The 15,856-nt window shown below is 47.5% G+C and overlaps 1 protein-coding gene across 2 annotated transcripts in view; it reads left to right on the forward strand.

Annotated features, from left to right (window-relative positions):
- The first annotated feature begins 219 nt into the window (after positions 1–219).
- Positions 220–15,856, forward strand: part of Gpt2 (glutamic--pyruvic transaminase 2) — a 35,552-nt gene continuing 19,915 nt past the window's right edge. The window contains exons 1-3 of one of the 2 annotated variants that reach the window (XM_010617260.3): positions 220–288; positions 10,436–10,525; positions 12,804–12,912. In XM_010617260.3, the coding sequence (XP_010615562.1) occupies positions 10,493–10,525; positions 12,804–12,912 (142 nt within the window). In that variant the 5' untranslated portion in view covers positions 220–288; positions 10,436–10,492. Of the gene's footprint in view, positions 293–10,435; positions 10,526–12,803; positions 12,913–15,856 lie in introns of both variants that reach the window. The other variant, XM_010617259.3, reaches the window with a different exon arrangement.

A 15,856-nucleotide genomic window follows, 5' to 3' on the forward strand; every position in this document is an offset into this window, starting at 1 on the left:
GCGGGGTGGGACGGCTGCAGCCGCTGCTGGGCTCCCCCGTGCCGGACCTTGTCTCACTCCCATGACTGGCAAAATGAGAGCATATGTCCTCCTCTTGTTCCCTCCCCAGCTAGTGCCTGGCAGCTGGCACAGAGTAGGGCCTTCACATACGGTTCACTTGTTGAATTGTGTCCAGTTGAGTGACCTATGCTGTTAGGAACTGCACGTTAGCTGTGTTTCTTACCTTCTTGGAACCAGGATCCGCTGGAGGAAGGAAAATAGCAAGCGAACCTGAAAAGAGTTTTGACAGTGAGTAAGTGCTCTGAAGAAGTAAAAGGGAGAGGGTGGAATGGTGTCCTTGGATGAAGTAAGGAGAGGGAAGCTGTGAGCATAGTTTGCTCCTGAAGGTTTTCTCTTTGTCTGAGGTCTGTTGGGTCTTCTTCGCTCATCATGATTCCCAAACATGAGTGGACCGTAGAGGAGGATTGGGTAGAATTCCTTCTTTTAGGCTCCTCTGGAATCTTTATGGACTGGACCCTTCTCTGTGTGAAGACAGCCACTAGTAGTGCAGACTTAGAGAGTTGTGCCTTTGGGACTTTAATAAGGTAGCCGTGGGACTTTCTTCATCTTGGTAGCCAGCTGACATCTTGGCACATATAAAGTGACCACACAGCTAAAAGTGATTCCTTCCTTCGTACAGCCAGATAGATTTCCCGAACTTGCCCTCGGAGATACCAGGGGTCATTGTCTCTCTGGCAAGGTGGTCACTTAGTGTCTTTGAATACACTAAAAGTCTCAGGGAACAATGACACTTGACCCCCATTCCCAAGAGGACTTTGGGAGTTTAATGAGCTCATGGCCTGCTGAGACCTCACCGGCACATCCAGTTCTGCTGACTCAAACCAGTGAGCTGGACGAGTCAGAGTACAACATCTCCTGCTGTCTCCTTGCAGGGCTAAGTTTAAAGCTTGGCTCAGAAAAAGACTGGCTCCATTTCTGTGCCTCCTGGCCCAGGGAGCCAGGGGCAGAAAACGTGTTTTTGCTGCTCTGTTCTTTGTTGGTATCTGGCAATCTGCACCTGGCCCTCCTTGAGGCAACAATTTTCCTGCTAAAACAATGCTGGGATTACAGTGTTCCCAGTTTATCACAGCACAGCTGATTTCTCTGGTTCCAGATCTGGGAATGGTTGTGGGAATTATCTCTACCTTTTGTTAGACAGCAGCTCCCATGTTGGCTGTAGTACGCATGAGGAGGATGAGGACAGAGAGAGTTCTGTGGTAGCTTTCAGGGAGCAGCTGACTGACTGCCATATTGTTCCCTCAGCCTCTTCTCCCCCAGTTCATTAAGGAGGGTGGGATTTTTCACAGGCACAGAAAATGTGAGAGCAATCCAAGTGGAAGTGGAGCTGTGACCAAAGACAGGAGGTTGGGAAGTTCTGCATGTTCAGAAGGGAGTTGGTGCTCCTGGCAGGACTTTGCTGGAGTGCTATGGGAGATGAAGGAGAAGGAAAAGGCAGAAAAAGCTTGTGCTCCAGGCTCAGCCCTTAATGGTGCTTTTGGTGGGACCTGGGCAGCCAGGAAGGGCTTCAGTCAGGGGAGTACTCAGTGCCTGGAGGTGGGCACATTTCTTGGTCATTGAGCAGGAGGCTGCCTCTGATTTCTGAGACATATGCTCCACACCCCCATATCCTACCGCCAAGTTATTTGAGTTCTTTCTGTCCACCTACATTTGCTGGTGCTTTCACTTAAGCGTGTCCCTACTCATTCCCTTCTCACTTAAGTATCTCAGTCGAATGACTGTAGCAGCTGGAAGTACAGCCACCATAGTCTCAATTTAAATCTTCTTTCACAGCTTAAACTGTCCTTTCTAAGACAGCTGCACTTTGTCATTCATTCCTTTTCTTGGCGGGGGGAGCTACCTTGGCCTTGCACAGCTTTGATTTTCCAGCTTGTTCTGAATTATAGTGATCAAAGTTGAATTAGCATATAAGAGCTTGGATCTAGCAAGAGATGAGATAGAGTGGGATTTGTAGGGAATAAGAGTGACCTGAGGTAGGTCCCATAATCTTCTCTGGGCCTCAGTTTCCATAGTTCACGAAAGGAGAAGAGCCAGGTCTGGCAGTGATACCTGTAATCCCAGCATCCGGAGTCTTAAGACCGGAGGATTGTCCTGAGTGACAACCTGTCAGAGGGAAGGGCAGGCCTAGTGTGGCCATCCTAGTTTCAGGCCTCTGAGAATGTCCTGGGGGACATGACATGACTCCAGGTAGTACCAGGACCTTTATGCTGCCTCATGGAATTGTTTCACCAGGTCCTCTGCAAACAGTACAAACAGTGCTGCTGCCTGCACACGTGGCTCTGGTGTTTGACTTTGGGGCGGCTGGCAGGACTGAGTCTCGTCATCCTTTTTGCCTCTGACCAGACAGTCTGAAGGAAGCGGGGAGGTGGCTAGAATGTGAAAGGGGCCATTCTCCTCCAGTCCAGGCTGTTTGCTCTTAGGGAGGCTCTGTTTCTTCCTGACAACAACTCCAAGCTCTCTTAGCTTTTTTCCTCTAGTACACACTAGGTGCATCACTTAAAAATAGCTGCAATTAAAGAGGTATTGAAAAGAACTGACAGTTCCTTAGCCTACTCCTTTTTCTCGTTTTATTGGGGGCCAACAGGAGTTGGCACAAGTTGAGATAGAGGAATGGCTTTACTGTTGCCACTTGTAAAAGTACATACAAGCTGGGAGTGGTGGCATATACCTGTAGTCCTAGCTTCTCGGAAGGCTGAGGCAGGAGGTTCTTGAGTCCAAGAGCTTATGGTCAGCCTAGATAACCCATCCCCTCAAAACAACAAAATACACAGGGCAAAGTATTCAGAAATAAAGAAGACTGATTAGTACTGTTAACATCCACGTGTGTTGAGTCTAAACACAGATAAAAATAGGGTGCTATGCCACGTGGCTGTCGTTAGCTAAGAGCTAAGATTGGTAACCCTGGATGTGCCAATAACAGGTAGTGAAATCTTACTGGCTATTTTCTGTAGAATGCTTTAGATGCTGCCTCAAAATATGGAAAGTTGAGAATAAGAAAATAAGAAAAATACAAATAAAGTGCATTTGTACTGTATCCTTCCAACAGGATGAGCCCCCTCCTGTGTCCCCCTCACCCAGTCAGTCACAGGTGCACCTGCATCCTGGCCTCTGCCTTTAGGTGCTGTGAGCCTCAGACAGTTTACTTTTCTGTAAAATGAAGCCAATTTATTTCGTCTAAAAACCAGTTTGCAGTTAGTGAAATGTTTTGAACATCTAGAAGACAATTAGAACATTTAAGTCTTTGCTCTCAGCCCAGTGTGGGGAAGCATAGCCCAGGCTAATGGGGGTGGGGACCCCGAAACAGGAAGATGGCTTAAGCCCAACCTAGGCAACAGAATGAGACCCTGTCTCAAAAAACAAAAAGAGACTGTTCTGAAGCTAATGAGAGTTGCTTGGGGATAAGAAGTGCTGAGTCTTTCTTTCCCCTCCTACCTCCCGAGTCTCTTTTGGTCTGGGACAGACTCGGCGGGCTTGCACTTTCCTGCCTGTTCCTCAGCTTTGCTTTTGCAAAGAATCTTGTTTGGAGATAACTGAGCTTTCATCCCTGCTTCTGCCTTGCAAATCTGGATTCCTGCAGTAGGTTTAGGGGCCTACACCCAGCCTACCCTGCTTTATATTTTATTTTTTTTGAGAGTAAGTCTGTCTGTGTAGTTCAAATTTACAGTAATCCTCCTGCCTCAGCCTCCCAAGTAGGAGATTACAGGTGTGTGCCACCACACCTGGCCAAAGATAACCTCTGTTAGGAAACTTGGCCCTTGGAGCGCTCACCTAATTTTCCATGCACACAGGCATATATTACTGCTGCTCCAGTTTCTTCTGACTTCACCTTTTCCTTTTTTTTCTTTTATTTGCAGTACTGTGGATTGAACCTCAGGTCCCTTGCATGTCTTTTTTTTGTTGTTGCTTTTTGAGATGGTCTCACTATGTAGTTGAGACTGACCTGGAACTCACTATGTAGCCCAGGTTGGTCTCGAACTCACAGTGATCCTCCTGCCTCAGCCTCCTGAGTGCTGGGATGACAGGCATGCGCCACCACGCCCAGCTTCCCTTGCATATCTTACATGTTTTGCATGGCAGGCAAGTGCTCTACCGCTGAGTTACACCTCCAGCCTAAGTTTTATTTCAAGGCAAATTCTCACTAAGTTGTCCATCTAGTCTTGAATTTGGTGATACTTCTGCCTCAGCCTCCTGACTAGTTAGGGTTACAGGTGTGCACCACCACACTCAGCTTTACCTTCCTTTCCATGTCAGGGCTGGACATTGTGCTGAACTTTAGTTTCCTCATGTGTGAAATACATCTGTTTTTAGGGCCCATGGGTCTGTTTAGAGTTCATCTCTGGAGCTCTGTGACTCCCTGCTTTCCTCAGTCCCATTCATTGTCACTCGGGATCAGGAAGCACGGGTCCTTTTCACATGGCCTTTTTCCCACTCACTGCCCCCTTCCCTGCACCCAGTTTGTGTGTGTGTGTGTGTGTGTGTGTGTGTGTGTGTGTGTGTGGTACCGGGGGTCAAACTCAGGTCCTTGTGCTTGCAAGGCAGGCGGCGGAACCTCAGAGCTAAATCCCCAGGCCATGCACCCACTTTTTAATTCATTTGTATTCCCAGAATGGTTGATCAGTAAGTATTTTTTTCCTCAGTCCTGAGAGTATTTGTTGAACTAAAAAGGCAGTTTGTTAGTAACTATCCTACTCGTCTTTCTTGCCCAGATGTCTCATGAAATGATAAGACCCATTCTTTGCACAAACTATCTTGTTCCTGTTTTTCCCCCAGCTTTATTGAGGTATTACTGACAAAAATTGTGTATATTCAGGGTATACAAATGTGATGGTTTGATATATGTATATATTATGAAATTATTACTACAGTCATTTACACAGTCATCACATACAGTTACTTTTGTTGGAGGAGACTAAAGACATTTAAAACCTACTTTCTTAGCAAATTCCAAGTAAACATTATATTACTAACTATAGTTACCCATGCTGTACATAGATCTCGATAACTTATTCATCTTATACCTGAAAGTTTGTATTTTTTGGCCATGTTTTCCTGTGGCAACCACCATCTATTCTCCCCCTGCCAAGTTCAGCTTATTTAGATTCCACATATAAGTAATATTATATCATATTTGTCTGTGTCTAGCTTATTTGGCATAGTGTCTTCCAGGTTTGTCTGTGTTATCTCAACCTGCAGGATTTCCATCTTTTTCCTGACTCAATAACATTCCTCTGTGTGTGTGTGTGTATCTATTTATATCCCATCTTTATGCATCCATTTGTTACCAGATACTTAGATCGAGTCTGTATTTTGACTTTTGTGGGTAATTCTGCAGTGAACATGAAAGTATACTTTTTTTTTGTACTGGGGATTGAACTCAGGACCTTTTGCTTGCAAGGCAGGCAGCGGCACCACTGAGCTAAATCCCAGCTACATTTCTTTGAGATACTGATTTTATTTCCTTTGGATATGTACCCAAAATTAGGATTGGTGGATCATGCAGCAAGTCTATTTTTAATTTTTAATAAATTTTATTTTATCCTATCCCCCATTACTGTTTTCAATTTATTGGGGACCCTCCACACTGTTGTCCATAAGGGCTGAACCAATATGCATTCCCACCAGCAGTGTGCAAGGGTCCTGTTTTCTCCACATCCTCACCAATACTGAATCTTTTGACTTTTGAGTGTATATAAGCTTCCTAAGAAGGATGGGGTTGCCAAGCAGGTTGGCTCATGTCTGTAATCCCAGCACTTGGGAGGCTGAGGCATGAGGATTGCTGTGAGTTTAAGGCCAGCCTGAACTAAAAGCAAGACCCTGTCTCAAAAAAAAAAAAAGTGTGGGGTGCTCTCTCTGTGATTTTTTTTTTTTAAGTAGAAAAAAATTATTGGAAAGAAAGCTAAGAGAGACAGAAGGAGGTCCATGTGATTTTGGTTTGCACTTGATTAGTGATGTTGAATACCTTTTCTACAGACCTGTTAGGCATTTCAGTGGTCTTTGTAAGAATGTCTCTTCAGATCCTTAGCCTACTTTTTGTTTTGTTATGGTTACTGAGTTAGAGTTCTTACGTATTTTGAATATTAACTCATTATTAGATATATTGTTCCGATAGTCCCTTTCTGTAGGTTACTTTTCATTTCGTTGATTTTGTCCTTGGCTATGCCTCATGCCTGTTAGAATCCTTCATTAGCCTCTTAATTTCCATGATTCTGGGGCTGTGGGCTGGAAAGGACAATGCTACAACATATGATTGAAACATATGGTGAAATTTTTAAAAATTTGTGACGGTAAATGACACATTGCCATTAATACCCCACTCCCCCGTCTTAGAACACACATCTCATCATCCTTGTCATTTTCTGAAGCAGTTCTGGAAGTCGTGTACTTTTTTTTCAGGTTTTTTTTAAGACAGGGGCTCCCTCTAATTCAGGCTGGTCTTGAACTCACTATGTAGCCCAGGGTGACCTTGAGCTCACAGGGATCCTTCTGCCTCAGCCTTTAAAGTGCTGGTATTATAGGCATGCGCCACCACGCCTGGCTTTCTTCTTTTCTGAACGTCTTTAGTTGCACTATTGTGGCTGCCTGAATATCTTTTAAATTGATTGAAAATGTGGATCTTTCCAGGCAGCTGTGGTGGTGCACACCTACCTGTAAGACCAGCCTGAACTACAGGGCAAGACCCTTTCTCAGAAAACAAAACAAAATAAAACACAAAAGTATAATGTTGACCTTTCGTTTTGACTTTGGAGAAGAGCTGAAAGTCACATGGTTTCAAATCCAGTGAATAAGGTAGATGAGGACACACTGTATTGGATGGCAGCAGCATTCACACTATTTTTGTTCACACTTCATAAAGACACTCAGGAAAGAGGACTTCTGGTACTGCTTCAGTAAGTGGCAAGAATGTTGGTATTATAGATACAGGCAGTCAGACAGGGCTGGGCCCTTGGGAGAATCAATACAGAAGTTAGGAATGTATTACCAGTGTGCCTAGAGGCGTAGTCATTGAAGGTCAGGCTCTAAGACAAGAGAAACTACTACACCCACATACTTCCTCCAGGGATGAACAGCAGTAATTGATATTCTGAGTAGGTGTCAATCACCTTGGGTGGGGGACCAAAACCTCCCTAGACCATTTTTGTCCATGTATGCTAGTTTCCCCATTTGATGCTCATTTAATCCATATTACCTAAGCCACTGTACTCGTGATTTTATTGGTTAACCATAGTTTTGTCCCACCTCGTGATTTCCCATTGAATCAACATTATTACCTAAGCAGCTATACTTGTAATCTTATTAATTGACTATAGTTTTATCCCACCATATATCTGCCTCACCTATGCTTTTGCCCTATAAAACTTGAGAATCGGGGTCCATAGCCAACCCACCTTCCAGGTCCTTTTATTTATTTATTTTCCTTCTATCTCTTTTACACAGAAGCTTGCTTTCTCACTTAACCTCCATTGTTCCTAGCATTTATTCTTCCATTTTATTTTGTTTTCGGTTGGGTTTAGTTTGTTTGTTTTTTGAGACAGGGTCTCACTATGTAGTAGAGACTGACCCGGAACTCACTATGTAGCCCAGGCTGGTCTCGAACTCACAGTGATCCTCCTGCCTCAGCCTCCCGAGTGCTGGGATTACAGGCGTGTGCCACCATGCCCGGCTAGCAGTGTGTCTTTTACTGTAAAATTTTTTACATGTAAACATTCACCGTATATTTCAGTTGTATCTTGTAAATCTTTCCCTTTTCCTCATTAATACCCCCTGAAATATGCCATTCCCCCAGAGCTTGGGGGGGGGCAACTCCTATAGCCCCTATTTGAGCTACAGTGGTGGGAAGGGAGCCCTTCCTAGGTAAGGCCTTCTCTCAGTGCTACACATGGAAGTGGTCATAAGTGGGCTGTGTGTAGATGGATTAGACAAGTGATCTGTACAATGCTTTGAGGGAAAACCAGGATGCTACATACTTGTTAGGCTCCAGAACCACGGGCTGTCTTGGGACAGTGTCTTCCCTGGATGTACCTACCAGGCCTGGATGAGGTACTACGGCAAAAGTTGGTCCAGGATTCCCTGGTGTTTCCCAGTGCAGGAAGACCCTGTAGGCTCAAATGCAAGAGTCTGCCCAGAACAGTTGCTTCTGCATGGCTGCTCCTGGCTAGGAATGCTGGTCCCCTTGTCCATTCAAGGGAGCTAATTTCCTCTCCACCCCTAGCTCATCCATTATAGCAAAGTGTTCAACATCTGTGGCCACCAAGACTCAAGAAAGGAGGTACTTAGGTTTCCCAGGCTCCATGTCAGCAGGCCCTGAATTGGCTGAGCAGTGCCAGGGGAAAGGCACAAGAAAGAAACATCCAAGACTGTTCCAGCATTATTCTCTTCCGGTATCAGGCTGGCCTAGGGCCAAAGTCCCTCAGCTGTGTGTTGGTTTCTGGCCTCTCAACTGACATATTTACTCATTAACAAAGAATAGGCTATGCAAACACCACTAAAATGACCTGTCTTCCCCAAGCTGTGGGCCTGGAGACTGAGGTCATTCAGTCAAACTGTTAAGAGTCCTGTGCCAGGGACCAGGCCCTTGTCAAGGATGAGTTAAGCCCTGCCCCTTTGCCATAGCAACTGAAGTAGCTATCCTACTGCCAGACTTCTTGGCTCCTGCCTGTGGGCTGATCCCTGGGGCCCACAAGTCCCCAGGGAGCCTTGCTGTCGCTTTCAGCCTGGCTGTGGTGCAGTGGGTAGTGCTGCCACCTCCTTTGGCCTTCTAGGTATTTTCGCTGCTTATTGATGTCCTAGGAATCTTTCTCCACGTTGGCCGTCCCTGAAGAACTCGTGAAACAAAGACAAGGGGTTTAAAGACCCCCCCCACCAGATGTATGGCTTTTAGGGACCTATTTATGAAGATCCACAGCTATTTCTGGTGGCAAGTGAGGATCAGAAAAACTTTTTAGCAGTTGCTTTTATTTCTCAAGGTTACTAGTTATTACTTAAGTTGTTATTACTGATTTTTAAAGAACGGCTTTCTAACGTTGGTTTTATTCACATATTGTGCAAAATGGGGAAAAGAACAAGTGTCAGAACCATAGAATTATATCTTTAAAATTTCTGTTTGGGGTACCTTTGGGAAAAGGTGACCAAACCTTCCCAATGGGGCCACCGCTTGGCCCTGCCACCTCCTTACCCTACCCTTTCTTCTGCCACCATGACCCTCAGGGCCTTATTCCTGGGCCAGGTTTGTAGGTTGATAGTTGTATTTTGCAAAGTGCTTTCATGCTGTTTAATCCCTTTAGCCCCCTTGGGAGGTCTTTAAAACTCATTGTTCAATTCTTCCAGTAGCTGACTCTGGATTTATTAGGAGGCATTGCAGAATTCCCATTTGTCTATGTCTCCTCAATTTTCTGTGTCAGACTGCGTTTTTACCTTTGCAGCAGCTTGGGTTTCTTAGTCACCTGCCTGGAGATGATTAAGGGTCTGAGCTCCTCTCTGCAATCTCTTTTCTGTGCTAAACACCTTGCTCAAGTAGTGGCCTCAATTTTTCTCTTCAGTCTTTCATCCCTGCTGTCTTAAAAGAAAAAAAGTGAAAATCAGCCCATATTCCATGTTCTACAAAACCAAGTTTTCAGGGGAATAGCCCTCAGAGTTGCCTGCAGGGAATGGTGTCCTCCGTGTCCGTGGCTACATACACGAACTGTTTAGTGGAGCCACACTTGGGATTAAGGTGCAGTGGTATCTGCAGCCCCCTCTCTTACATTTGGTAGGCTCTGTGGCTGACCCCTGCCTCCCTCCCATGTTTGCCCTAGAGCTGTCTTTAAGACATCCCTGTGACTGGCTGGGATTTAGCTCAGTGGTTCTGCCGCCTGCCTCGCAAGCACAAGGACTCGGCTTCGATCCCCAGTACCAAAAAAAAAAAAAAAAAAAAGACATTTCTGTGATGTGACAGGCCATGGAACTCCAGCACTGGGGAAATCTCTGCCAGCCTTTGCAGAAACTGAAAGCCAGTGGAACGTAGTACTGACAAATGATCTTGGGGTTGTGTTTCTTGGGTTCAAATCCAGTACTTGTGTTGTATTGTATTATTAATATGCTATTATTAATGTTAACATGTTATAATTAATCTTATTGCATTATATTATTATATGACGTTGGACACATTTCTTAGCCTTATAGAACCGCAGTTTTCTCACCTGTACTAGATTAATACTAGTTCTCCTTCATGGGGTGGTTGTGAAGGTTAAATGAGAACAGGCATGTCAAGGCATTGGGATTGTGCGTGATACTCATTAAAGCTGAAAATAGGACAACTTATTAATAGCCCGTGGGAACACTGTTCGGTCTCAGGAATCCTGGGTCTGAGAGTATCTAACCATCTATTGCATTCTCTGCTCAGGGTATCAAAAAACCATTCACTGAGGTCATTCGAGCCAACATTGGGGATGCCCAGGCCATGGGCCAGCAGCCAATCACCTTTCTCCGACAGGTAAGCGAGCCCTTGGGAGCAGAGACGGCTGAGAAAGCAGGGGAGGGTGGAGGGTTGGTGGGTGGGAGGAGGCAACGTGGGTTTGTGGGGCAGCCTCTAGCTCCTCGTCCAGCCCCACTGGGACACAGCAGACACCAGAGTCTCTCAAGGACGTGCCTTTGCAGTAGCAGCCCCTTCATACCTGAAATTCCTTGGTTCTGTCCCTTAGCTCCTCTCTTTCCAAGGCTGTCAAAATTCCTAAGCCTCTGTGCTCGGTAGTACGTGCCTGTCATCCCAGCTGTCAGGAAATTGAAGCAGGAGGATGGAATGTTCAAGGGCAGCCTGGGCAATTTAGTTAAACTCTGTTTCAAAGTAAAAGAGATAGATGGATGGATGGATAGATAGATGGATGGATGGATAGCGAACAAACTGGGAGCAGTGTGGCTCGATAGAAGAGTACTTGCCTAGGTTCACATGCTTGAGGCCCTGGGTTCAATCCCCAGCACTGCAGACAAAACAAAAAAATCACACATATCTCAACCTATTTAAAGGTTGGTCTGGTTTAGGAAACTCCCAGAAAGGCTCTCAGTGCACGATCCTGGATGCTAAGTTAGGAGCTTGGTTGACAAAGGTGTCTTTTTGTTTGTTTGTTTGTTGTGGTTTCTTGTTGTTGGTTTTTTTTTTTTAACTGGGATCGAACTTGGGACCTTGCGCTTGCAAGCAGGTGGCAGAACCACTGAGCTAAATCCCCAGCCCCAACAAAGATGTCATTTAGGTAGGCAGTAGCTGGGAAGAGAGCTAAGCTCGGCGGACTGGAAGGTGGTGAGTGTGATACCCTGTGTTTGAGGGTAGCCTTGGTGAGATGATGCCTCCTTCCAGTCCAGCAGGAAAGTGCAGGCTGTGACTCCACTGTCTCCTACTGCACTCCTGGCTACCTCTACTGTGACCCAGGTTACTCGTAAGGGCTGTGTGAGGAGGTGGGTGTCAGTCTAAGCACCAACTATTAAGTAGGCTGCACTGGCCAAAATTGTGACATTGGTGGGCCACAGAGAATCAAGAGGACACCACAGGGCAACCTGAGCAGAGGCGGGAGACGTGGGTGCAGACAACTTTCTCTGTGAGCAGGAATAATCATTGTGGGTGGTTAAGGTTCTCAAGCTGGGACAGGCGCGGAGGTTGAGCTTTGGTGCAAAAGAGGAGCAAGCCTGCTCTTTGGGACAGAGGCTGTTGGGGGCTGGAAGGCCCCTCCATGGGCCCTGTGAGAAGGAACCAGTCTGAGGAATGTCATAGCTATGCTGTTGACTCTGAGAATGCCCGCTGCATGTAGATATCAGAGCCCCAGCTGGACCCAGGATGGAGAAGTGGATCCAACCAGTGAAGAAAGTAAACAGTGGCTGTGTCAAAGTGCAGGCAGCGGGAGGGCAGAAGGCTGTGATTGTCATGGAAGCACGGATTTTGGAAAGAAGGAGCCAAACGCAGCCTCTTGGCTCCAAAACCACACTTTACTGGCCATCAAGATACATCCTCAGACCCAGCCCCAACACTGCCCTGGGCCATAGGAGGCTCAACCTTCTGCACAGTGCTGGCTACCTACAGCCCTCAGGCATCTCCTCTGGTCTTCACAAGAGCCCTGGGCAGAGGGCAGGCCATGTCCCTGCCCATGGTGCGGAGAGAGAGCCTGTCTCAATAAGCTAGGGTGTCAGTGCCCTGAGTGCCCTCACTTAGCTGCCAGGCTGCCCGCTGAGACTCGCCTGGCATGCTGGTGTTTACCCACACTGGCACGTGTGTCTGTGTTCTTACTTTGTGAGGTTCAGACGATTTTTTGTTACAGAGCTGAGAAAGCTTTCTTGGTTTTCAGATGCCAGGGAAAGCGGTGATGAGGAGGTGTGGGAAGAAGCTCAGGCCGTGGGTATGAAGGGGGCCCTGCAGCCCTGCTCTGGTCAGCAGGACTTCACCTGCCCACCCAGTCATGGTTCCTTGCTCAGGAGACCCAGTTATGACTTCAGCTGTGTGAGCCCCCTGTCCTAATTGTGGGCAAGCCGAAGCCAGGCCTTTGAGGCAGCCTCTGCTCCTTGGCTGTCCTCTGGCAGCTTGTGCTTGTGTCCCAAATCCAGGTCATGATGCACTATGGCTCTCTGCATCTCCCTGCTGCCACAGGGCCTAGTGGCCTCCCACAGGCTGAGCCCACAAGGACAGACCCACTGTAGCACTGGGGAGTTGTCACCTTCCCAGCCACCCCATGGCCTAGGGCTCTGGGATTAGGGGTGCTGGGAGCTCACCCTGCACGCTTGTTCCCTAGGTGATGGCCCTCTGCACCTACCCAAACCTGTTGGACAGCCCCAGCTTCCCAGAAGATGCTAAGAAAAGAGCCCGGCGGATTCTACAGGCTTGTGGTGGAAACAGCCTAGGTGAGGCCCAACTTTCCAGGTCCCCAAGGCCATGGAATGAGTGGACGTGTGTTGCCAGTGTGGGCCTGGATCCCTGGGCCTGACCGAAGAGTAGTACACAGCTGTGTGTGGCGTGTGAGAACATGTGTGGGGTGGAGTGCAGAAAAGCAGTGTTTCTCTTCTCCATGCTGAGTTAGCCCTCTCATTTGTTAAATTGCTGGCATAGATGCCAGCCTGTGGTAGAGTGTGGCACTTAGGGGCATGTGCCTGCTCCCTCCTGGGTTTGGGCTGCAGAGCTGCTCCGGCTGTGCCTTTCTGTAGTCACCGGCCTTAGCACCGGGAGGCTGAGTGGGAAGGCAGTGCCCAGCTGTGCTCTGTGCCCAGCCTCGTGCCGCCCCCAGCCACAGAGAGGTGAGTGCCAAGTGCTGGGGAAGGGAAGTGCTCGGAGACCCGCCCCAGGCCTCTTCTGGGGCTTCCTTCCGTCTGACTGCCCTTTACTGTCCGTTTCATGATGTTCTGTCACCCCAGCCTTTCCTCTCCAAGCCCAGCCGGCTGCCTCCTGAATGGAAATCAGGTACCAGGAGAGGGCTTCACAGAAGGAGGTCCTGGAATTTGGCCCCTGTAGATATGAAAATGACATGTTCTCTCCCTCCCTGCTGAGATGGAGTTCTAGCCTCTGGGCCTCTGACCTTTTATTCTTATCTCATTTTCTTTGCTTTTTTTCCCCCATTCTTTCTCCCAGTATCTACCCAGGGAATCTGGCCTCCCTTGTTGTAAAGAAACCAGTTGTTTGTCTTTTAGGACATGTGCCTTAATGGTCTGAAATGTGAAACTAGGAGTTAGGGATTTCCGTGACTTCTTCCTGGGGATCAGCCTTGCCTCTCCCCGTACTCTTTCTGGCTCTGTCCCTTATTGAGTTCTGTGCTTTCTTTCCTGGCTGTGGTTATTCTACCAGCCCTTGCTTCCCTGCCTACCAACCTGGATGAGGTGAGGCACAGGCTCCTCTTTCTCCTGCCTTCTCTGCCCAGCCTAGTGACCAGGGTGTTTCTTGAAGACCTGGTGGGCATGCTGCTGAGGCTCCTGGAAGCCCCAGGAAGAGGTGGGGAAGAAGAAGTTGCTTTCTGTGCCTCTGGTGTGAATGTGCGGGTGTGGGGGAAGGGATCTTTGTTCCACTGGGCTGAGCCTGTCCAGTTTTTTGCAACTCTTGTCAGCCAAAGCTGGGATGGGATGGGGAGACTGTGTCTGTGGGGATCTCTTCTTGGAGTAGTACAGCAAACCAGTTGAGGGTTTTTGTGAGCCAGAGTTCTGTCCTAGGAACTCATGAACAGAGACAAGGGAAGTACACGCTCACCCTCATGCCCCAGTCCTTAAGCAAAGAAGTGCTTATCTTCACCTTCTGGGCTTGCAAGGAAGGTTGACGTGTGTACCAAGCCCTTGTTAGGTTGGAGAAGCCTGTTCCTCTCGGCACCAGCAGACCCTGCCCATGCAGGGGGCAGGCAGTGTGGTCCATGCTGTGACAGGAACACAGAAGTGTTGTTCTCTGTTAACTAAGCCTTGGGCGGCCTAAGTACTTCGCTGCCTATAGAAATAAAAGAAAGTAGAACTACCCTGACCCACATGGGAATTGCTGAATATGTGCACAGACTTGAAGCTCACCAGGATGTTTTTATCATGCCCTTTTAAATGATTTCTTATTAGGGCTTTATTTATTGTCAGTTGGACAAGTAATTCAGTTTTTAGGCTGTGTTCTGGATCTTAAGTAGGATTAAGGTCAAGACCTAGCACCCTCCTGCCTGGGCATGGTAGGATCTCTGTGCCTTTATCCAGCCCTTTCCTGAGGGTACACCATGAACCACGTGCTGTTCCAGATACAGAGAGACACTGGTGAAAAAGGCAGGTGGGGTTTCTGTGCTCGTGAAGCTATTGTTAGATTTGCAGGAAACAGACAGTTCAAATAAATATGTAATTCTCAGCTCTCATTAACTTACTGGAGAAGAGACAGCTGTAGGAATATATCAAGGGATTCTAATGTCAAGAGCTTAAAAGGAGAAAGCATTCATACTCATATGGATGACAATGTACAGAAGGAACCGTGCATGCAAAGGCCCTAAGGTTTAGAAACAGTGTGATCCGGTGACATGTTCTGTAAGTAGCATTATTGAGGGCAGCTGGGTAGTTTGGCAGTGATGATGCTGCCAGTGTGGTTCTCATGCAGGGGGGTGAGCCCTCAGGAGGGTGTGATGGGATTAGGCCCAGTGTTAGGCGAGGTGCCTAGGAGAGACTCATAAAAAACAGGTAACAGTCCTTCCCTCAGGGAACATGGGAAGGTAGGGCTTCTATATAAAATAATTAGAGAAATGCCAACCCAGGAAAAAGGCTGGGAATGGAGCAGAAACTTTTGGGCAGAACTCCTGGAGACAGACTAGAAATGAGCCCCGAAGGACCAGCATGGTGTGATTTGGAGCAGCAGAAGACCTGAAGGGAAAAGAAGAACGAAATCACTAGAGCCTCCCACAAAGGGTGGAAGGCCTGCTAAAGCAGAGAGCTTACCATTCGTGATGCCTTGGGGAATCCAAGGGCGCAGCGGGGCTGAGGGGTGGGAAAAGGGAGGCACCTGGCTGGTGTAGAGTGAAAGGGGACAGTGAAAGCAGGCAAAGGGAAGGAGGGAGCCCTGGAAGGTCTCGGGGCACAGGAGCTCAGAATTTTTAGTGAGCTACCTAGTGGGGGAGGAGTTCTCAGTGTTAGTATACATATACTCCCTTTTTAGTTTGCGAATATTTCAGATTTTTGGAATACCCGAAGTCTCTACTCACCAGCCAGAGGTGAAACATGTTTATATTTGCTACTTGGCATCTTCGTATGGCCTTGGGAGGTGCAGCCCCCTCGTTTCACATGGGGTGAAGCTGGTCAGATGGGAAGAGCTGAGCCCGAGGCTGAGGCAGAGTCAGAGCCAGCACTCCTGCAT

Source organism: Fukomys damarensis, unplaced genomic scaffold (assembly GCF_012274545.1).
Source record: "Fukomys damarensis isolate Sample0158 unplaced genomic scaffold, DMR_v1.0_HiC HiC_scaffold_37, whole genome shotgun sequence".
In the NCBI taxonomy this organism is placed as follows: Eukaryota; Metazoa; Chordata; class Mammalia; order Rodentia; family Bathyergidae; genus Fukomys; species Fukomys damarensis.